At 33.2% G+C, this 24,457-nt stretch overlaps 3 protein-coding genes and 1 pseudogene across 3 annotated transcripts; 2 read left to right on the top strand and 2 right to left on the bottom strand.

Moving 5' to 3' along the window:
* Positions 1–1,537: 1,537 nt before the first annotated feature.
* LOC133791292 (probable WRKY transcription factor 20) lies at positions 1,538–6,970 on the bottom strand. The gene is made up of 6 exons (XM_062229220.1): positions 6,680–6,970; positions 6,512–6,595; positions 5,361–5,462; positions 4,278–5,146; positions 4,041–4,205; positions 1,538–2,195 (listed from the first exon to the last, which is right to left on the bottom strand). Exons 1-6 carry the CDS (start codon positions 6,968–6,970, stop codon positions 1,538–1,540), a joined length of 2,169 nt encoding a protein of 722 aa, XP_062085204.1.
* Positions 6,971–9,640: 2,670 nt separating this feature from the next.
* On the top strand, positions 9,641–12,678 carry LOC133790508 (seipin-1). Its single transcript, XM_062228167.1, has 2 exons — positions 9,641–10,345; positions 11,892–12,678. Exons 1-2 carry the CDS (start codon positions 9,782–9,784, stop codon positions 12,582–12,584), a joined length of 1,257 nt encoding a protein of 418 aa, XP_062084151.1. The 5' UTR covers positions 9,641–9,781; the 3' UTR covers positions 12,585–12,678.
* Positions 12,679–17,651: 4,973 nt separating this feature from the next.
* On the top strand, positions 17,652–18,998 carry LOC133791291 (putative UPF0481 protein At3g02645). The gene has a single exon (XM_062229219.1). It carries the CDS (start codon positions 17,652–17,654, stop codon positions 18,996–18,998), a length of 1,347 nt encoding a protein of 448 aa, XP_062085203.1.
* A 473-nt stretch (positions 18,999–19,471) lies between these two features.
* Positions 19,472–22,788, bottom strand: LOC133790506 (G-type lectin S-receptor-like serine/threonine-protein kinase At4g03230; annotated as a pseudogene).
* Positions 22,789–24,457: the final 1,669 nt, after the last annotated feature.

The raw sequence follows: 24,457 nt of genomic DNA, 5'->3' as shown, positions 1-24,457 counted from the left end.
TCAACACACGTCGCGACCAGCTCTCCCCATGTTGCGGCCCTATGGCCTTTTAGCACCACCCTGCTTCTTCATCAAGCTTGGGCCGCAACGCTGTAGAACAGAGTCGCGGCCCCACCTAAAACCCAACCAAAAAACCTTGTTTTTCCTCTTCGAACTCAATTCAAAAACCCACTAAAACACTTCCAATTCCACAAAGCAAAATTCCCAACTATTACCGCAACTTGTCAATCTTATAACCCACAAAACCTAAGCTTTAAACCATTCAAAACCTCATCAAATTCCCATTCCTATGATCAAAACTCCAACCTCAAAACCAACATAAAAACAGAGCAAGGAACCAGAAAATTGAACTAAAACCTTGCCTTAAACTCGAGTTGAATCCTCTTCAATGGTTGAACACAAGCCTAAACCCCTAAGCCTCAATTCCCAAGCTTGAACCCTCAATTTGAGCTTCAACATTTCAAAGGGAAGGAGAAGGAGATGACCGGGGAGGGAGAGGAAGGAAATGCTTTGTTTTCTTAAGCTTCAACAACTTCTTAAAGTGATATATATCCCTTGATCAAATGACCAAAATACCTCTAGGCTTATCTTATTTCCTTAACAGCCCCCAAGGATAAAATAGTCATTTCTCATCTAATCCCGCTAATCATAATTAACGTCCTCCGATTCCCGTTATTCCCAAATGCTAATAAATCATATCACATTACCCTTTTATTCCCGGTAATGAACTAATTCTCAAATTACCCCGAGACTCACCCCAAGCCCAGAAATTAACCCCATTATGACCAAACTTTTAACTTGCATTCTGAGATCGTCTCATGCCAAAAAGCTCAAACAAATCCACATATACTGTGGTCTTACTCATAAATCACCAACATGCATGACAATATACAAATATGCCATCAACGGACCAAGTTACTAAAATGCTCTTATAATTAAAAATTGACTCATATACATGTATTTATCATCACATTATAATATAATTCACATAAACATGCATATAATTATTTAATGGCATAATTAATCAATTATGGCCCGCCGACCATTTTTGAGCTTAAAATATACAGTATGAAGACTTGTATTTTTTTCAAACACCATAAGATATGACAAGGACAATTTTTTCAGCTGTTTTCATCACTAATCAGATTGGCTATGTTACCCTTTTAAAAACAATAACTATAACATACAGGGAAAATAACAAGATGAAAAAAAGAAAGCTCAACGTATCATTATTTATTTTACATATAACTGAGCATACAAAAATAATAATAATAAAAAAGGTCTGCCAAATTGCAGAAAAAAATGAGTCAGCTCAGCAAAATCATGGATTTCCACTCAGCTAAAAGAATTCCCTAGCAAAGAATGAAATCAATACCTACCAACCAAACTCCACTAAGTTCCATATGGTGAATTTTGAAGCTCCAAACTTGAAGAAATTACTGAAATTCACCGGAAGACTTGGCCTCATATATATCATATATATATATACTGAGTCTGCCTCGTTACAACCTTCTTGGAGCTAGAGAGAAAAAACACATCAAAATCTTCCCACGAACGGATTGTATGATGATGATGATGAAGTATTAGCATCATAAGTGATCTCATCATCATTTTGTTCTTGTTTAGGTTGAACAAACCTTGTGTCATTTTCACCAACTGGTGCAACAACAGATTTTCCAGTACTGTAGTCAAAACCAATATTTGGAAAACTGAAGGGAAACGAAGCTGGAAAGTCTGGCATGAATGACCCAACAGAGCTACTACCATGTTGAGTAGCAATGAGGTTAGGATTTAGTCCATAAGGCAATGGATTTTGTAAAGGAAGGCTCATCTGGTAAAAGGATTGAGCTCCATAGCTGAAGTCATTGGTGAAATTCCCAGGAAAACTTGGCCTCAAATAATAATCAGTGTTGCAAAATTCTGGTTTTGTGTCGAACAGAGGGGGAAGACCATGGATTTGTGCTTCAGGTTTTGGAATGGTGATGTTTCTTGGTGGCTGAGAATTGTTAGGAGTAGTAGGTGGTATGGGTGGATTGGGACTCGTTGAGTTGATATGGCTACTGCTGTTTCTAGCAGCAGGTACTTGATGGTTGTGTTTTCCCTCGTATGTTGTAATTATAGCTTGTACATTGCCTGAGGCTCTCTCCACATGCTTCCTTACTGGACATCCAACACTTGTGCATTTGTAGTAGCTCCTGAAATTAGAAACTTATGTTAGGTAATATATAAAATCAAACTAGTAATATGATAAAAAAAAATTATAAATTAATGTTTTATTGTGCCTCTGCCTATGAAAATAGGCATAGAAAACAAGATTAAATATAGAAAATAAGGGCCAACACTTTGTACATGGGAAAAAAAAAATTAAGGTAGAAGGAAAAAATAAAAGAGAAATAAAATATCTGTAATTGGCTTCTATATTTTAAAAATAATATTTTTTTGAATTTTGTGACTTGATTGAAAATTAAAAATGATGTGTTTTTAAAATTGAGTTGGTTGTTGTTGTTGTTGTTTTTTTTTTTATGAAATAAAGAAAAAATTAGATAATATAATAAAATCACACTTTTTTGAATTAACATTTTTTAAAATAGATATAGCCGCTCAAATATTTTAGGGGTGTTTGTTTTGAGTAGTTGAATAATTTTAGAAATTGTAGATGAACTTAGGATAGAGGTGACATTAAATCCAAATGTATAAAATTGTTTACTTTATTCTTAAAATACATGTGGGCCCACAAAAATTATTAGCTTTACCCCTAAAAAAATTAAATCAAACGTGAAAAGTATTTTGCATTCTCATTTATACTTTTACTGTATCCCATACCAAAAATTCTAATCATATTTAATATTTTTGAGCTTGTTTAATTTTCTCAATATTACATTGAAGAAGGAAGAAAACTAAGAGGATGTTTTGAAAACAAGTTAGGATGTTTGGCTTTGTTTTCAGAAAATAATTTTTAAAAAGAAAGTTACAAAAAACAAAAAAATTTGAGAACAAAAAAAAATTGTTTTCTGTTGTTCTCAAAAAAATTTTGTCTGTTTTTTTTTTTCTCACATCATTTATTATCAAATAATTTTCTCTCACATCACTTTCTCTCTCCTTAGTTTTTCTCTCTTCACTTAGCTTTTCTCTCTTCACTTTCTCTCTTCTCACATTCTATCTTTTCATTTTCTCTTTCATCATTTTTTATCTCCTTATTTTCTCTTGCATAATTTATTATTATGTCATCATTTTCTCTTTCATCACTTACTATATCCTCACTTTCTCTCTCATCATTTTTTCTCTCTTGTCATTTCCTCTCTCATCATTTTTTCTCTCTTGTCATTTCCTCTCTCATAGCTTTTTCTCTACTCACTTCTCTCTCTTCACTTTCTTTCTCATCACATTCTCTCTCATTTTTTTCTTAGATCAACTTCTCTTTTCTCAATTTCTATTTTTTCAAATTTTCTCTCCTTACTTTCTCATTCCTTATTTTTCATCATTTTTTTCTTTCAAATTATTTTATCTCATTATTTATTATAAACTTTTAAAAAAAAATTCTCTTTATAAATATATTTGTTAATTTTTTATTTAAGATTAAAAAACAAAAAACTAAAAAATTGTTCTTAGAAAATATTAACCAAAAACCACTTTGATTTTGAAAACTACAAAAACAGTTTTCTGTTCTCATTTCTGAGAACCCAACTTTGAAAACAAAAAATAGAAAACAATACCACACAGACCTAGATTATTCTAGTCCCCTAGTTTTAGAGTAATTTAATATTTGTAATAATTAGAAAAAAAGTTTGTCACTTAATATTAGTATTATATTTACGTAGTACCTACTTAATTTTTTCCATCTTTCTTCTCACTTTCCACTCTATTTTCTGTCCAAAATTTTCTTTCAATCTTCCTTTTCATAGATCCTAATAGTTAAAATTCAATAGGGTGTGGGAGTGCACACAATCCCATATTCACTATCTTTTTTATCCCAACTTGGGAGGAACATATTGAAGTACACAGAACAATAAGAACCAAAAAAGAAACTGTAAATTAAGGACCTGGGATTTGGATTTCCTTTGACAACTTTCTGGCCATACTTACGCCAACGATAACCATCTTCAAGTATATCTCCATCAGTTTCAATTTGGATAACTATTTTTGGCTCTCGAACAGCTCTCGAGGACAGAGCTGTTGTTTCAACTGATGAGCAGTTCAATTTCTTCCTGTGAGTAAGAAATATAATTATGTCTACCAATACCAAGGTAGCCCAAACACTCTAAATAAATGAATACTACCTTCTTTTTGCTTCAGGTTCATCATCATCTTCATCATCCCTAACTGAGATACTACCCTGAGTGGCACCATTTTCATCATCATGACCACAAATTGTGGTCGAAACCTCAGGAGTGGCTTCTCCCAATTCAATGGATTTTCCATGGACACTTGATAAAGGATCAGAAAGTTCATTTGGGGTTCCTGCAAATTCATTAGTACCATTGATCTTCTTCTTATCCAAACTAACTGAAGTTGATGCCATATTATTTGTCCAAGCTGATCCACCTTCAACTTTCACAGAAATCCCACTTCCTCCACTTACTTCAGGCACCTCATCAAATGAGAATGCTGATGATCCAAGTCCAGGTCTACGGTTTGGCTGAGGTTTTGCATGGTTGTGATTACTCTTATAGATGATTTCTGTTATTTGACCATCATGGGATCTTTCCACTTTTTTCTTCACCTCACAATTTGGATGAGTGCATTTGTAGTAGCTTCTTGGATATTCACTACCCTTTACCTGTTTTTGTCCATATTTTCTCCAGTTGTATCCATCTTCTGAAGTTCTCACCCCCACAGAGGAGTAATAATCAAACTGGTTTCTTTCTGATATATCAATTGAGGTGTTGTATTCTCCATGGACAGGTTTACTGGAAAGATCAGGAGTTTGATCGCAGGTCACATCAGGAGGAGACATTTTCATGTTTAAACACTTGGCATCATCATCAACCATTGTTGTCCTCATCGTCATGTTGTTTGAGACTTTCACACCATTAGATGAATCCTCAGAGTCTTTTGTGGTCGCTTCTTCAGGAAACTCCACTTGGAGCTCAAAGCCATTGGAATGTTGCTCCATGAAAACAGCTTGATCCTCTTCAACATCGGTTTGCTGAGAATAATTATGAAAAACAAATGAGTTTTGCATGTATATGCTTGGACTGAAAGTAAGGTTGGTAGTGAACTCCATAATAAAAAAAAATTCTCACTGTCCCTAAATTCATAGGATAAACTTAGCAATAATAATAATTAATGGGGTATTTCTTTTTTCAACTTTGATTCAAAGTAATATGAAAAACATAATAGAAATATAGTTGAGTTCTAACCTCATTTTGAAGAACAGAACAGCCTGTTTCAACAGGTTTGGAAGTGGTGGAATCATCATGAAATGATTCAAGAAATGTTTCGGTCGTGGGAGATGTCAGTGCCTGAAAAGAAAATTATATAAAACATGAACATTTTTTTTAAAAATGTCCATGTCGAAAAAATGTCCACAACTCTATCAATCCAATAAACCACCAGTAATTGTTTAATAAACTGAAATTTAGGTTGGTAGAGAAAAATATTTGAGCATGCAACCTCTAAAGAAAAGGGTATCTAAACTCTTGTAATGTACTTGAGTAATTAAGTTTGGTGGGAGTAATGAAAATAAGTGAATAGAAATGGTAAAAGAAAAATGAGTAATGATATGTACCTAAATATACACCACATTGGTTGAAAAAAATTATTACATATTTGTGTGTATATTTTAAGTGCATATATTATTACTAAAAAAAAATAAGGAATAATAATAACTTTTATAATAGTTATTTCACCAAAAATGGTGGAAAAAAATCATTTTAATTAGAATGAGCATTCCAACAAAGGAATTAAATAGAAACTGATTCCTTTTTTCCTTTTCATTCCATTATATTTTGTTACATCCAACTAAATATACCATAAACATTAATTTATTGCAAAAAGAAAATCGACAAAAGATTTATGAATTAATATATAATATGGTGAACGACAAAAGATACCACACCACAAAAGTAAAAAAAAAAAAAAGTTTATAAATATTATATAATTTAATATAATAAATGTATTAATTATTTAATTTAAAAAATTTATTTATAATAAATAATGTAAAAAAAATATATGTTTCGTATATTTTTATTTTTATTTGTACTAAAATAAAATGAAAATAAATGAATAATAAATAATTTTGAATTAATTATATTATAATAATTTTTTTTGGAATTATATATATATATATATATATATTAAAACTAAAAAAAATCCTCAGACCAAAACACAACCCCACCTACCTGAGGTAACGAACCTGCGAGGAGCACTTCTGGTTTCTTGTTTAATTAATTTTATATGCTTGGTCGATTGCATGCTGTGATGGTTGTTGATGTGAAACTATATTAATATGTATATAAGCCTGAACCTAAAATATATTAATATGTATATACATATATATCTATATGCCAACCTGATCATTTTCACAGTGTATGAAATTGACGGAATCGTCATGAAACGATCTCACAAATCTTCCAGTAGTGGGTGATGTGAGTGACTGAAATCCAAAACAAACAAATTATTAACAGTCTCAACACTAACAATTTCAGCAGATTAATAATCTGAACAGAGAATTAATCACCTGAGAAGAATTGAACAACATAATAGGAGATTCGAATAGCGAAGGAGAGGTAAGAGGCAAAGGAATTTCCTTTAACGGCATTCTCTTCAGGGCTCGTCTTCCGGCCATGATGGAGCTAGTGCTGGTACTCGCTCCTTCGCCGGTGTCGCTGCCACCGCCGCCGCTGGTAACGACGCCACCAGCGGCTGCGGCAGCAGGCATCAGTTTTACAAAATCTTCGTCTGTCCCGGGAATCAGAATCTCCCGACCATCGGTGCAAGAAGGTATGATGACCTTTGATACTTTTCCCATTGATGAAATTAATAATATTAAGAGAAGAATTACATCGGTGTTAAAGCCCCACGACTCAAACAACGATTTCTTTGCTCTTCTCTTGTTTCTGAACCAGTGTCGAAGCATAATCGAGCTCAATGGAAATGGCGGAAATGGCACTGGCATAAAGGTATTGTAGTTTTAGATTTGTCTTTTCATTTTCGTAATAAAGAGAAGAAGAAGAAGATTTGCTTATTCTGCGCACTTAACATTGTCGATAGTCATAGCTTCATGCTACTCTTCCTTATATACTTACTCCATCACTATTATTAACGTTTAATTATTGTTAGCATATTTCAAAAGTGAAATTCTTGTTAGCATGATTTTTTATTAGACAAAATAAATTATAAATTATTATAGGAATAATAACACGTTAGGAGCATATTGTTTGTATGTATTGTTTAATAAATTGCAAAATAATATTACGTATTTTATACAAATATAATTTCAATTAAATTGATTTTTAATATTTTAAAGATATTTCTATTTTAATTACATAAAAATATCTAATTTATTAGCTTTTTTATTAAAATCCAAATTTAAGAATAAAATTTGAGATGTAAGTTAGCAACTAAGAAATATAATCTTATTATTGTATCAACCTAGATATTAAAATTTGTACAACCAATGACATAAAATAAGATTGTGCATTATTATTAAAATTTGATAGTTATTCATAGAGTAACAATATGTGGACCTAAAATATAAACTCAAATATTATACATAATAATATAGTATTGTTTTTTAAAATATAGTCATCATATTAATATGTGTAATGTTTAAGTGTATATTTTAAATTCACTTATCATTAATCTATAAAATTAAATTAGTATCTTAATATTATTATAGATATGAAATTTGATTGGAATAATATTATTAAAGAATATTAATTGTGTTTTGATATGATGTATTATTAATAGAGTAATTTAGTATTTTAATTTAAATTAAAATATTATAAAATTTGATATTTAATTGTACCAACTTAAAAGACATTATTGCATCAGTTCGTATGCTTATCTTTGGAGGAAAGTGCTTTTATTGGAGAAAAAAAAGACATCGTTTTATAACTTTTATTTCACTAATTTTAGATATTGATGATATCTTTTTTTTTTTTTGCTAAACAAATGGTTAAAAAAATACGTGGTCAACAATTAGTGGAGGAAATTAAACAAACAGCCACGTGGGAATTGTGATTAAATGGTCTGAACCAAAATCTCGTAGAGTGCGGGGAGCTCAAATCGGATCGACTTTTGTTGAGTCGCAGGTAGCAGGTACAGATTTTTATGATTTTTTTTAACAAAAAATGCCACTTTTGTAGTTTCTTCCAAACTAAACTAATATTTGTTATATTAATATAAATCTATTAATTATTAAATTTAGTTTAAAATATAAATTTTACGAAGTAAAATAAAATATGTAAAATATATAAACACTTAATTTTTTTTAATTATTTTCTATAAAATATTATTTTCGAAAATTCTATGGTGCACCCTTACTTTTGTGGGTGTACAGTGCACCCATTCGTATTTTTAAAATAGGGTAAATTCTTTATTTTTGGTGCAATATTTGTAAGAAGGTGTACATTGTACTTATTTTGAGCATTTATCGTATAAAAAATATGATTCAAACTTGTTATTTTTTCGTCACATTAAAAAAAATTACATATGCAACAAACTATTTAAATTTTGTTTTCAAATAATTACAATATACACAGGTTAAAAAAAAATTGAGTAAAAATTTATCTAAATATAGAAAATACAAACAGTGTGAAGCATGCACCCTTTTTTTGGGATGCACTAGAGCAGCACAAATAAATCTATTTATGGAAGGATAAAATAAAATAGTCCTTATCTCCGGGAATAAAATTTAGGAAGATTCTTTGGTACACCCTAAAAAGAGGTACACCGACACATTTCTTGATGTTTTTAGCTCGGGAAGTATTTTCGGCAAATTTTTTTTTTTTAACCATGTACATTGTAGTATTTAGACCATCCTGCAAATTTTCAGAAAATTATAAATAATTTACCATATCAAAAATAAAGTTCAAACATGTTACTTTCCACGTGCACAAAAAAAATAGTCAAACAATAAACTATTTGAAATTTGTTTTCTACACTGTAAATTATTCAAAATTTTACAATATACTCTAAATAACTACAATATACACAATCATAAAAAAATTTGCATCGGAAATACTTCTCAACCCAAAAACTAAATAAGTGCATCAATTTGCCTATTTTTGGAGTGCACGGCATAACTACCCTAAAATTTATATATTTTTTTATTTGGTTAGAATTTGAAAATAATTTTATAAATAAAAATATTAAAAAAAATCCCATAATTTTTGACAAATTAAAAAAATAATCATGATTTTTTATTCTTTTAATTTTATAAAAAAAAAAGGCAATAGATCAATCAAAATTATTTTAAATTTTAAAATTTATATTTTTGTATTTTAAATTTTATTTTGCGCAGTTTTCGTTAAAATAAACGAAATTGCTATATTTTTGCTTATTACCATAACGATTGCGTGCGATCAAAATGCGACAAAACATCACACACGATTATATTAAAACGACAATCTTTAAACACTTCATCTCTTTCGTGTAACACTTGTCACCTATCACTCTGTTCTCTTACCACGTCTCGTTCGTCTCTTCTCTTCTCTTCCATGCACAATGCCCACCTGGAGCTGGAGCTCTCTCTCTCTTCTTTCTCTCTCATCTGATAAAAACTATGGCCCCGTCATTCATCACCGACCCACCATAGCCGCCATAACCACAACCACTTATGGAAGAACAAGAGAACGAATACTTCTATTACAAAGCCCTACCCGAACCGGACTGGTTCACAAAGCTTGTGCTTCTCCAAGCCGATTTGATCCACAACTCACTGTCGTTTCTCTTCTCTCCGGTCGTTTTCCTTATGTCCATCGTCTCTGACTCGTACCGACGAGCAGAGAAGACCACCGTTTCCATCGAGACGGCGGTTCAGAAAGCCCCCACTGTCCTCACCCATGGCATCATCTCATTGCTGAAGCGACTGGGGTTTGGGATTCTCGGGGCCGCATACGTCTGCATGGTTCTGGTTCTTGTTTTGATTTTGGCTGTCGTTTTGGGTGTTGGGTTGGTCCGAGTGTGGGTGGAGGAGCCTGTGATTTTGAAAGAAAGATTGCATTTTGATTTCACCGAACCCCACCCGAGTGCTCTGTTCTCATTTGGGGGTTGGCAAGGGTTTGAGATGGGTCACAAGAAGAAACCAGTTATGGGAGTTCCAGTGGGTCATACCTTCTCCGTCTCTGTGGTTCTTTTGATGCCTGAATCTGGTTTCAATAGAGAGGTTGGTGTATTTCAGGTATGCCCATTTTTGTGTTTTTAAACTGTTTGTGAATTTGCTTATGTATGGTTTGTTAATAATTATGAGCTATATTTTAAAATTAATTGATGATGTATTAAATAAATGGTTTAATATTCTCGTACATTTACTGCCAAAAATATATTTTTGGATAATTCTATGGTAGGACATTCAAAAAGAGGTTATTTTGTGTTTTTAACTCGTGAATAGTTTTCGATGCGATTTTTTGTATGACCATGGTTATTTGAAGCATCCTGTAAATTTTTAGAAGATTCTGAATAATTTACCGTGACGAAAACAGATTATTGCACGTGTAATTAATTTTTTTATGCGCGTGGAAAATAACATGTTTGAACTCAGTTTTCGGCACTATAAATTATTCATAATTTTTTGAAAATTTGCAGGATGCTTTAAATAATTACAATATACACGGTCATAAAAAATCACGCCGAAAACACTGTTTAAAGGTTGAGAACACTTGAAGGCCCTACTAAAGAAATTTCCTATATTTTTTTTTTTGTGAGTTTACAAATATTGGATACATTGCACAGTTTTTTTGTCAAGGGTAATATATTCGAGATAATTATTTGACTGTTTAATTAAATATGACTTTTTTTGTTTAATTAAATAATTATATAATTTGAAGTAATTGAAGTGTTAACGACACTTTAATTCGTCACATTTTATACTAAATACTATCACATTTTATACTAAATACTATCAGCAGTGGACCCAGGAATTAGACTACATCTATTATCAAACAAAATCAAATAAAAGTACAAAATCAACTAGAAATAAACTATAATTATAAAATTATAAAATTATAAAAATTTCAAAAATCTAATTGTGTGATTAAAGGATAACCAAATAGTTATTATATATTGATGATAGTTATAACAAATTGATTTAGAAAAAATGTGGGACAAACATTTCATTTCTCTCATTTTTTTCATAAAAACGTGTCTCATTGAACATAAACGAAAACCACCAATATCGCTTAAGTTAGTTAGTTGAGATTGTAATGTTGTTTGAATCCTCCTGTCAGAGAGACAAAATGACATGTTTAATTTTTTAGTGCTTATTATATAAAAAAAAATTATCAATTTTTTTGTTTGGTCAGCTGGGGATAGCCCCAGCAGCAATACATGTGGGTCCCCCCGTTGACCAAGTTCTATAAAATTGTATTAGTTGATGTGTAGTGCAAGTGAGTTTACAAGTAGAAGAGTGAGATGCAAATGGTATTGGAATTTGCTTGAACCGGACTAAGGAATTTTATTCACAGGGGCAAAAAAAATTTTAAAAAATAGAAGGAGCAGAAATATCAAAATATACATATAAAAGAATTTGACACTAGCCCCCTAGGCTCCATCCAGGTCCGCAAGTGTTTGAGTTTATATAATGTTAAAGTTACAAGTGAAATAAATCTCTCATGATAGGGTTGGTAATTTTATCAATAAGAGTAAATTTCTTTGCTTCTTCTCTATCATCACACAGGACACTATACTCTAATTTGGTTAGATTGGCTAAATATATGTAATTTTTTCAGTTGAGTGCAGAAGTTTTATCCACGGATGGTCATGTAATGGGAAAATCAAGTTTGCCTTGCATGTTACGTTTCAGAAGCCTTCCTGTCCGATTAGCAAGAACTTTTATTATGAGCATACCACTAGTACTTGGAATTTCTGGTGAAACACAGAAAATAACCATTGAAATACTGAAATACAAGGAGGGACATCCAAGAACAGGAGCCATAAGAGTAATAATGATTCCAAGGGCTGGAACACAGTTTCTCCCACAGTTGTATGAATCTGAAATTGTGATGAAATCAAAGCTTCCATGGACGAAAGAATTTGTTCGAAGTTGGAAATGGACATTCTATGTGTGGTCATCTCTGTACACTTACATTATTCTTTTGATTGCTATGTTTTCTTGCTGTAGATCAGTCTTCTTTCCATTTTCGGTTGCAATCTCGGGTGAAAGTGGTGCGAGAGGAACATTGGCCAGTGAACCACCACCTAAGGATCATCCACAGATGAGAGGTGATGATGGTGGTGAAGGAGAAGATGTTTTGGAGATGTTGAGAAAATGGAGGCGTGGCAGAAGCAAGAGAAGGGCTATCTCTTTGCCCGAAACTGTTGGCTCTTCTGCTTCATCCTTTACCATAACAAGAGAAGAGAGTAGTGCAGCTGGTGAAGAAGATGTAGGGGACTCGGAATCAGTGTGTTTAGATCAAGGATGACTTGGTTGGATGAACTGTTTATTAGTGTCAAGAATTTTGTAACATTCCTTGGATGAACTGTTTATTAGTGTGTTTGTCCTTTTATTATTATTATATTTTCCAAAAATTAGGAAGTTCCATGCAGGACCTTGATCATATGCCATATTATGGCCTGGGCTGAAATTCAAACCTTCAACTTTGACAAAAATTTTGAGGTTGCATCTAAAAATCAATTGGTGATTAGTGGAGTTATACATGTTCTTATTAATGGTTCAATATTCTTACACTTATTCTATGTGGGACACAATAGTCTAATATCCTATCAAGATGGTGGCGATTTTTCGCTCACTAATCTTGAATCACCTGATTTTTTGGATCTCAAGTGTTTTTTTGCACTACTTGAATCTCAGATCTCAAGTGTCTTTTTGCACTATGTGAATTTCATGCAGTTTGGCTCACTCTTTTTGGATTGGTATGGATCGAATGCCCGCTAGAGAATTGACTCTTGATACCATGACAAAAATCATGAGGATCTATTTAAAAACTAATTGGTGATTAGTGGAGCTACATATGTTCTTATTAATGGTTTAATATTCTTAAACTTATTTTATGTGGGACACAATAATCTACTAAACTTCAACTTATTACTATAATTGGGGTAAGTAAACATCACTATTATACTAGTTTGGGACTGTTCTAATCGTGGTAAGCAAACATCATTATTACTAAACTTCAACTTATTACTATAATTGGGGTAAGTAAACATCACTATTATACTAGTTTGGGACTGTTCTAATCGTGGTAAGCAAACATCATTATTACTGATTCATAGTGAATATATGTCATATTACCATCATATCATAGGTCTGAGATTCTAAACTTTCACTTTTTTCCGGGACTGTTCTACACTGGTGGAGGAAATTTACTCTAATTGGGGTAAGTAAACATCCCTATTGCTAAATCATATGCCATATTACCATTATACCTTAGTTTCAAACTTTCAACTCTATTGGGAATTTGGTCATGAGGTTATTACTCTGATTGTGGTAAGTTTTTATTGGTAATGACTAATAGGCTAATAGCATTATGTTTTAGTCATATTTATGGCTACAAATTAGGTCTAATTCTGTTGCTCATAGTTTTCTTGATCACACTAGAAATGATGGCTTCACATGAAGAGAAGATGGAATCTATATCATTCAGGGTAAGTGATTGTAGAGGTAGAAGAACTTTTGATGTTTATGTAAGAATGAATTCTCTCAGCAATGTGACAGCATAAAAATGAATCAAAGTCCTTTTTACAAGTTAAAAAACAAGTATTGATAGGCAAAATCTTAATGGAAGTAGTTAGAAAGAATTAGGGCATGTTTGGCAAAACTTTTATTTTTATTTTTAGACATAAGAAGAAGTAAAAATTTGAGCTTTTTAATTCTTGTTTGGATTTATATTTTGAAATAGTTTTTTTCTTTGTTGAAGAGTTTTTCAAAGTGTTTGGTATATACTGCATAAAATATTTTTTTGAATATTCAAATAAATTATAAAAATCTAAATGTAATTAAGAAAAAAAATCTAAATTTTAAATTGAATATTCAAATATAAAAATCTAAATATAGTTAGAGAAAGAGATTCTATATATAAAATAATAACAAGAAAAATAAAATCTAAAAAAATTACACGTAGTTATTTTTTGAAAAATTAGATAGAATATTTTTTAAAAAAACGAGTCGCATTTTATAACTGTTATCTGCACAATTTAAGATATAAATCTAATTTATTTTTTTCTTTTATAAAAAATATGGATAAAATAGGTATTATGAAAGATTTATTAAAACAAGAAAATAACTTCCGGTGTTTTTTTAGAAATACTTCCTGAAAAAACTGGTGAGTCACTAATTCTCTTAAAATCTCTTCTAAATTAAAAAAAAAAAATTATATTTCATCAAAACACACCTAAAAGTAATTTTAAGACTTCAAAATATATTTCAAAGCCATGCCAAACAGGGCCTTATTCTTGTTTATCCAGGTAATAATGTAGCTTTTATTTAAGTGGTTCTGCCTTCTTCTTTGAGCGTGCATAAGCTTCTGCTAAACACTGTGCCTACTTCTTCTTCGCTTCTGTTGTAGTATTGAATGAAACAGTGCGTTCTTTCATTTCTGCATAAATTAGTTTCAACAATAGAAAGTTTGCTTAGCCAAAGTTTTGGCTCCTACAGTGATCCATTTCCACAAGCATGGTTTTATTTGCATAGGATTCTCCCCATTGAAAGTGTTGATCAATCACCAGCAGTACAAGGCATTGAATCATTCCCATTTGCTGTATCTTATGTACCATTTGATCATTCTCAAAGAATTTAAGAGTGAATTTACAGATTTTTAGTACTCCTGTGCAGACAGAGATGCTTAAACTCTTAGAAGAATTTAAGAAGCTTATTATTAAAATAAAATACACTATAAAAAGTGCGTGCAATTTGAGTGTGTCTAGCATTACTCGAGATCTAATATGTAGCTTTATCTTTAATTATGAGGTATGTGTGTGTGAGTGGCCCTTGTTGTTAAGTCAATAAACTTGGCTTAACAAAGGTGTTGTTGAATATGTGGGATCATGCATATGAGTTTCATAATGGACCATGTCATTATTACAACCTCCAAATAAAGTTATTATTGTGATTTTAGTAGATATGTTTTAAATTATGTGTCAGTTCTTTGTTTTGTGCCAGTTTAATTTAAACGTGTCAAATTTACAATGCAAAGAGAGTTTTTAATTCATTTTCTCTTTATTTAGAGTTGTTATTTTCTTTTTGTATGCATTAATATGTAATGTATTATCGGGTGAGCCTTGATAAATAGATGGATGTTTATAATAATGTGAACTGAACCCCACTTTTAGAAACTTTGTAGTATTCAGAGAAATTGTTATAAAGGAAAAATAAAATTGAACATGGGGAAGGAAAATCTTATCTGTATATAGTACATGAATTTATAAAATGAAGTGTTAAATCATTGTAGTTGAATAACAATTTCTTTCTTTAATTGGATTTGAAAAGGAGAAAAACAGACACAAATTACAGTTTGAGATAATCATAAGATTGAGGAGCACAAAACGACAATAATTTGGGAAAAAGGCCTTAAGAACGACAACATTTAAAAAAAAAAAATAGCACGTAGACATGCATAGTGGATAACAAATTTAAGTTTTTTAATTTCTAATTAATTGATTAACAATGTTGTTTCATGTGCATGTTTTAGCATAAGATTTATAGATTTTTTTATCTTAAGGAAGGATTGGATTTGGAGGGATATTAGAGCCCTTCACAGCGCAAGTTTAGCCAAAGAATGACAATGTATGTCTTAAAACGACAATAACCTTGAAGTGATTAAGAATGACAAATAAATGGATTATTGGATGTGAAATTTATGTGACATTTAGAGAAGAGACATTGAGATGAGAATATGAAATTTGGAGATAAGAGACTTCAATTAGAAGATGTACAAAAAAGTGATCATTTTTCATGGAAGAAAATACCCAATGTTCAATATATGTTAAAGATAAATACATAAATACCCAATGTTCATGGAAGAAATTTGGATGTTGACTCACCAGATATATATAACTTCGCAATTTGAGTATTTTTGTCCTCAAAATATGTATTTTTTAAAATTAGAATTAATTTAAAATGACTTTTTAATTCATTTTTCAATTTTAAAATATTTTTTTAAAAGAAATTGTGAAATGGACCTATTACAAAGTGACAAATATCTGCTTAGTCAACATGTTCAACAACTCTAATAGAAGAGGTTCATACAGAAGCAATGTTTTAGAAATTTTAGGCATTTTTGCCGCAAAGAAAAAATATTAGGTATTTATCTTTAACATATATTAAACATTGAGTATTTTTATCGTAAAAATAAAAGATTAAATATTTAACTATAACAAGTATTTATGCCGCAAATACCATTTTCTTATTAAAATAACTTCTCTTGAATAAAAAAAAATCAATAACATTTTAGCCCCTTCATCATATATCTGGACTCAGTTTCTAATTTGTACATCTGTGTTGGTTAGTCTGTTTGTGCCCCTCTCTGTCATGACTAGCTCTTATTTATTGTCTTAACTATAGTCTATATATACATATGAAATGAATAGCTCGTGCATATAGAGGTGCTGAACGTACATTTTCTCATTCAGTTTCTTCGGGTTAATTTTTTTTTCTCTGATTTTTTATGACAAGACAAAAAAACAAAAAAAAAAAGCTCAGCAACAATGGATTGATTCTTTAATTCACTCCGGTCATAATATGGTATATATTTCTATAAGCGCTAAGACACTACTTACTTGCAGATCAAAAATAAATATTAAAAATCCTGAAGCCTAACATGTTATAAGTCAAGTTTCATAGAAACCAAAATCTCACCTTCGAAAATCAATACACTACGTGGAAAAGCTTGAGTTATGAGGTTAGTCTCTAATCTCTGTAGGGTTGTATTGATAACAACTCAAAATCTTGTTTTCTGGCCTTGTGTGTTGTGTAGTGTAACATATTGAGCCTTTGTTTCTCAGGGATTTTCCATCTAACAAGATAAAAGATTTGGCTTCTGAAAATGAAGGCAAGCTTTTCAATGCTACGTGATACTTTTTTCTGTATGCCATCTATTTGTTATATGGGAATAGCTACATACCGGATCAGTAGGGTCAAATAAAACATTACTAACTAGAACTCACCATATGAATCTGAATTTAAACAGACTGGAGTCAACAAAATGAGTCAGTCATGGCTACAAAATCTAAATAGTTTGTGGATACCATCTCTGTAATCTTCAACAAAGATGATCTAGATATTCCCGTTAGCATCTTCAAAGTTCCCACCTCTCTAACTCGACTCAACCCTGAAGCTTATGTACCAAAACTGGTGGGTTTGGGTGCCATCCATCACTTGAGGCCTGAGCATGGGCAGATGCAAATGTCCAAGGCCATGAAGGCCAAGAGAATCCATCAGAAATTCCAAGACCTCAATTTTCATAAGCTTATTGAGCTTCTTCAGGAGATGGTAGTTCCCTCTGTGCGAGCTTCTTATAAGATGTACTTGGAGAATGGCCGTAGATGGTTTGTTTCTGTTTGATTTACTTGGCTGTTATGGAATCAAGAAAGAAGATTATTTATACGCAAGATTTTTGAGTCATGTGATGGATTATTCTGGGAGGAGATTGGCCCAAGATAGGACACTGAGAGAAGTTATGATGCTTGAGAATCAAATTCCTTTCTCTGTGTTGAGGACTATCTTGTTTATAGAATCGTCAAAATTTGAAATGGTGAGTGAGGTTTTGCCAAAAGTCTTGGTGGGTTTTTGCCAATATGTCTCACCATTTGATATAGTGGCTGATTACCCATCTTACAAGACTCTAAACCATGCCCATTTGTTGGATCTTCTTTACCATTTGATCATGCTCAATGCCTCTCCTGGAAATAATCTTAGAGAAGAAAAGAAGGAGCTTCAGTCGTTGATAGAACTGTTTGAGAAAGTGAATAAAATCCAAGCTCCAAAAACTGACATCAGCATCAGTACAGAAGAAGAAAATAAAAACCAAACTCTATGGGCAATGCCAGGGGAGTCTGCATGTGAACTGTTAATGCCTTCTGTATCTTCAATTGCAATATCTAGCAAACTTGCCGAACAGAGCTTCGACATGTTACAAAATCTAGTGCCACTACCACTTCGAAAGCCTATTGCACTTGCACAAGGTTTATGGCAGCTTCCATGGTCAGAACTTGAGTCGAGTGTATCTTCTGATGCAACCAAAGAACTCGTAGAAGACGAAACCTTCATTCCAAGAGCCTCGAAGCTGCATAAAGCCGGAGTAAAATTTGTATTAGCTCACATTAAAAGAATCAAATTTGACTCAAAAAGCGTCTCCTTTCACCTACCCTCAATCAAACTAAGTGGAAATTCAGAGGTTATTATCAAGAACTTGGCTGCATACGAGGCTTTGAGGTATTCTGAGACAGAACCGTTGGTTCTAACAAAGTATGTGGAAATTATGAGTCATCTAATAAGGACGTGTGAAGATGTTAAAGTGCTCAAGGATGATGGGATTATAAAAATGGATCAGTTCATCAGTGAGAAACAAGTGGCGAAAGTGCTCAGTGGGATGACTAAGTCCATACAGTCAACGAATACCGAGAGCATAAACAAAGATATTGAAGGCGTGAAGAGTTACTACAATGGTTTACGGAAGGTATCAGCTAGGAGATTCATCAAAAAGGGGCGGTGGATTGCCGGGCAATGGTGCAAAGTCTTGGCTGTTGTGTTGTTGCTATTGCTGACAGTGTTTCAAGCATTTTGCTCAGTCTATGAATGTAGTCGTCTGTCATTTGACAGCAGCTACTCTCAGCTATCGCAGCAAGGCTTGGGAGTAGTTTCCATGAGGTCTTCTGAGTAGGTTAGGTTTATGATGTTGGCATGTAGTCTGTCCTAAACCAAACATATTGAACTAATATGTATGTTGTTTGTTGATATGTGTCATATGTTCTAAACAAAACATTGCAAGTTACAACCTTCAGGTTTCTAAGTAAGAATATCTGAGAAAGTTAATAATGAAAATTTAACAGTCAGAGGAGCATTGGTTGTTAGGAGTGACTTTACAGATTTTAGTAGTCCTGTGCAAGCAGAGATGCTCCAAGAAGTCTTGGGTTAGCACCTTCAGGAATTTAATATGAAGGTTTTTAAGGAAACCATGATTCCCAGATCGTCAAAGCTCCACAAATTTAGTAACTAATTACTAATATTGTCAGCCATAATTATTAAATATATTTGGTATTAAAACCAAACTGATCACACCATTAAATGAAGATCCATGGCATATTCTCTGTTTTAGCTACTTATCTCTTCGTAAAAATTTGAAAGCACTCTTCATTTCCAAAACATATGCAGTGTAAATAAATTTGAGGATGACAAAAACTAAAAATATAAATAAAAAAAGAGGACAAATTGTTATCATGTTGTTTGTGTGATATGAATTGTTTCAAAGAAAGCAACTTGGATAATAAGAAGAACTTACACTTATCGGCCTTGCTCTAAGCTAGTAGTTAACTCGTTAACTGATAATGGTTTATTAGGAGAGGCAGAGGTAGAAACAGATCTCCACACAACAAAGGCTGGTTGCTTAGGATTTGATAGACTTGTTGTTTCATTCCCAAGCATGAGCACCACGTTTGGCATGGTGGGACGATCACTTGGGTCCTCTTGCACGCACAACAACCCCACATTAACACATCTCATGAATTCATTTGTGTTGCAACTCTCACTTAACGTTGCATCCATTAGATCCAATGCTTTGTTATCTTTCCACAATTTTCATGCCTGCAGCAAGCATATTGAGAAAGATCATTCAGATAAAAACCAAAAGAAACAAAATATATAAATGCTAATAATATGGCATCATTATACGTATCAACACTCACATATCCCAGAAGGCTGTTCAGATTGGTAAAATCCTGTGTTTCTTTTACCACTTACGATTTCTAAAAGCATAACACCAAAACTGAAAACATCGGATTAATTGAGAAAAGTCCATCTAATGCATATTCTGGAGACATGTATCCACTGTGCATAAAACAATTTAGTTTGATATTTACAGATATAAATATGTGATCTAACAATTGAGCATAAAATCTTACAGACAGATTTAACATTAGGACCACATGCAAAACTTACTATGTTCCTACTACTCTTCTTGTGCTTGCTTCAGTTTGTTTGCCTCCAAATATCCTAGCCAAGCCAAAGTCAGAAATTTTGGGATTCATTTCTTCATCTAATAGAACATTACTTGTTTTCAAATCTCTATGAATAATCCTTAATCTTGAATCATGGTGGAGATAAAGAAGACCTCTAGCGATTCCCAATATGATGTCAAAGCGTAACTCCCAATTCAACAACAGCATAGTGTTCGATCTAGCAAGATTTACATTTAAATTTGATCTTCTATATTATTATTAGCAAAAAAAAAAAAAAAACTAGTGCTAAAATTTGCTTGAATAATTCACATTCACAAATTTACCAAATATGAATGAGTCCAAACTTTTGTTGGGCATATATTCATAAAGTAATAATTTTTCTTCTCCTTCAACACAATAGCCCAAAAGTTTGACAAGGTTACGATGTTGGAGTTTTGCAATCAACATAACTTCATTCTTAAATTCCTCTAAGCCTTGTCCTGAGCTACTTGAGAGTCTCTTTATAGCAATTTCTTGACCTCCTGGAAATTGTCCCTATCGGAGTTTCATGCAAAGATAAGTAATTCAGCTAAATTTTATAAAGATAGTTAAAAAATTGAATAGGACGAGTACAATGAACATTATTTACCTTGTAAACAGGGCCAAAACCTCCTTGTCCAAGTTTGTTTGCGTCTGAAAAATTATCTGTAGCCATTTCTATAGTTTCCAAATCAACAAAGGGCACATCTATACCTTCTCTTTCATCTTCTCTAAACTGGCATGACTTTATATAGTTGGCGATTTGTTTCTCAGTATCATACAAGCCAACTACCTGTTTTCCCCAAGTTTCCTTTTTGTCACCTGATTTTACACATCACTTGAAGTTGGTCACTAAATTATAATAATAATAATTTGATTTGGTATCAGCAGTTGCAAGCACGTGAGGATTTGCAGTCTAATAGTTAGTATTACCTTGACTTTTGATCTTTTTTTTTCTTCTCTGATAATAAACAGAACAAGCGATGAGAATAGCAGCGGCTATAATTCCCAGGACAACATAGAGTATCTTCGACTTCAAAAACTTGATCACTTCTGTAATAAAAATTTAAACAGTACGAGAGAGATTAGCTTAATAGCATGCCATTTTTGTGAAGATACAAATGACAAAAGACCCAGTCGAGTTGGACGAGGATGGTCCTTTCACCCTTACTGTTTTTATGATCCTGAAACTCAGAAGCTGCTAGCTTAACATAGATGGTACTGTCGTCACCTGCTGCCGGTGCTTTCCTCAGATTTATGACATCTTCTAGCCAAATTGAACAGCTATTGTTGTGAAAGGCATAAGTTGTGCAAGAACAGATGTTTAGACACCTTGATTTGCATTCATCGGAGTCCCCTATATGCAAAGAGTGTTTATTGTCAGGTAATAACATGTTGGGCATCTCTAAAAATCTGTCTTTCTCACCATCAGGAAGGCTGTCGTTACCACATTTAAGTTTGGATACTCTTGTGCAACCACCAGAATACTCCTCCAAATCCCAATCACTCTGAGACGTGGGCTTAAATCCCCTCAAACATTTACAAAAGGGCAAGGACCTGCTATCGCAGCTGCCATACGGCCCACAGAAAGCATAAATTTCACATTGTGTTCTCGGTTGAGACCAAAACAAATTCCATCCACTATTAGGCAGATAATTTAGTTGCTTAATCTGCCCAGAATCATCCATCACATTGTGTTTCACCGAATATGTAAAATAAATTTCATTATCATTCGATACAACATTGAAATGGTAATATCGCCTCATTTCAGGGAATAAGCTAGAAATGAAGCCATATTGGAATGGCCCCATTTCGACTCCCTTCCAATATTTTTTAGACTTATCCCGAAGTATGATAAACGAGTTGTCGGTTTCGTCTAGCTGAAGAGTAAAGAGGCCTGGGGGAGGGTCTATGGAATTCTTCCATGAAGTCAGAACTTGGTGGGTTTTGGTTATTTTGTTGTACGAAATTTGTGGACCAAATTGGAAGTTTGGACTCATCGAAAAGAACTAAATTACCATCAGAGATTTTCAGCTCAGAAGAAAATCTATCTAAAACTGGCTGCTCTCTATTTGCCACCCATACTATAGTCTGGGTCTTTATTTTCGTGTACCACATGCCTATATAGTATTTATAAGTATCACCTGGATCAAAGAATCCGAGAGTAAAGACTCCACCTGCAGAGACAATGGTTTGGTCACCAGAGAGGGATTGTCTTGCAGAGATGGTATCACTTCCAAAAGAGAGATTGGTCTTCAAAAACAGGCAGATGAAGAGAACAAGCAGGGATCTCGAGTTGGTCTTGATATCCATGGCTGCAAGTAATTAATATTGTGGTTGCAGACAAGCTGCATCTTCTCATGTCACGTGTATGCCTCAACTTTAATTTAAATGAAATAACATATAGGAGATCACCATAACGAACAGGAAGAAAAGTCATTCAAGAAGCTGCTTTTTTGTTTCATGAAATTTAATGAACCTTTCTGTTCTGACGACAACGTATTAATGACTCACAAACCAAGTGCTTAAAGTTATTAAGTAAAACACTTAAAAACTATTAATTTTTTTTCTTCGAAATTATAGGATTAAAATACAAGAGAAAGCTCATCTGCACTATACATTTTGGGGATTTATTCAATCACACCATTTAGGGCTGGTTTGCTTTGAACGGCGGCTGCTAGGTGAACGGCGCTCGATGGCAGCTGGGTGAACGGCGGCAGTGACGGTGGTGAACGACGCTCGACCGCAGCTGGGTTCTCGACTCCAGCACTCTCGGCGTCGTTGATAGGAACGGTGACAGGAAATCTTCTCCGGCGTTGGTTCTCGGCTCCAGTAGTCTCGCCGGCAGCGCGGGTTCTCGGTTCCAACACTCTCGGCGGCGGCGTGCTTCTCGGCGTGGGGTCTGCTAGTTGCTCACGGTTCCAGCAGGTTGTTTCCAGGTCTTGTTTTTATTTTATTTTTTATTTCTTTACTTATATATATATATTATCATTGGTAATTGTTTGACGTGGCGATAGAGGTGACAAGTGGCAGTACATGGTCCGTAAACGATACATTAATAGTCAATAAATATATTGGCTTCTCAGAGTTGTGATAAAGTGATCTGGCTTAGGAGTGACCCGGTAGACCAATGAAGAATTTTGACTGGCCAGTCAAGTGTCATGACCGACCAGGCATGACCTTGTCCGACCAGTCATATGATTGTCTGCCCAGTCATGACCATGTCCGACCAGTCATGACCATGTCCGACCAACCAAGTGCATGTCTGCCCAGTCAAGTGCATGTCTGCCCAGTCAAGTGCGTGACTGCCCAGTCAAGGTGTGGTCGACCAGACTGAATGTGATATGGATCGACTAGATAGAGCAGGACTACGTCAAGATTCCCAGAAACGACTTTAGCAAGAATAGGTCTTGGCTTGCGCGGGAATCTCTCATTTATCCCACGAATGTAGTGTATTGTTACATTTTGAATATTATTGTAATTTAAATATAATGAGAATAATAAAATATCTCGATGATGGGGGGATATCATCTGTACGATCCTGAGCCTATAAATACAAGGCTTATGGCATCATAAAGGGGACTTTTTGGAGACTTTTGGAACTTTTGATTCAAATTCTTATTTTCTAGAGAGAGAGAGTACTTGTGTTTGAGAAAATTCTTGTATTCTTGTAATCTGCACTGAAGAAACTCAGTTGACTCAGGTTCATCTGATCTTGAGTGCAGATCTATAATCACAATTCTAAGTGGATTAGGCTATTACCAACATATTGGGGCTGAACCACTATAAAATCGTTTGTGTCGTTTATTTCTCTTGAAGGTTTTTATCGTTTTTGACGTCTACACGTCGTTGGCCAAAAACGCGGTCAACAGTAATATTATAATATCATATTTTACTTTCGCTTTTGTTGAATAAATTCCACTTATAACCAGCTCCTTACATTTTCCACATCAGCATACAACAAAGATCAGCTTTACTCTAAAACAAAATAGCAACCTAACGGCTTTGCCTCTACAGATCAGAACCAGAAGTTAGTTACAACAGATTGTAACTAACTCCCAGCTCAATCAAGTTAACAGATCTACACTATAAATAAAAGGTAAAAAGCTTTTACAGATACCCAGAAAAATTGTCTTCAGCTCCAAGA

Source organism: Humulus lupulus, chromosome 7, assembly GCF_963169125.1.
Source record: "Humulus lupulus chromosome 7, drHumLupu1.1, whole genome shotgun sequence".
NCBI classification, from domain to species: domain Eukaryota; kingdom Viridiplantae; phylum Streptophyta; class Magnoliopsida; order Rosales; family Cannabaceae; genus Humulus; species Humulus lupulus.
This window is presented reverse-complemented; position numbering and strand designations above follow the sequence as displayed.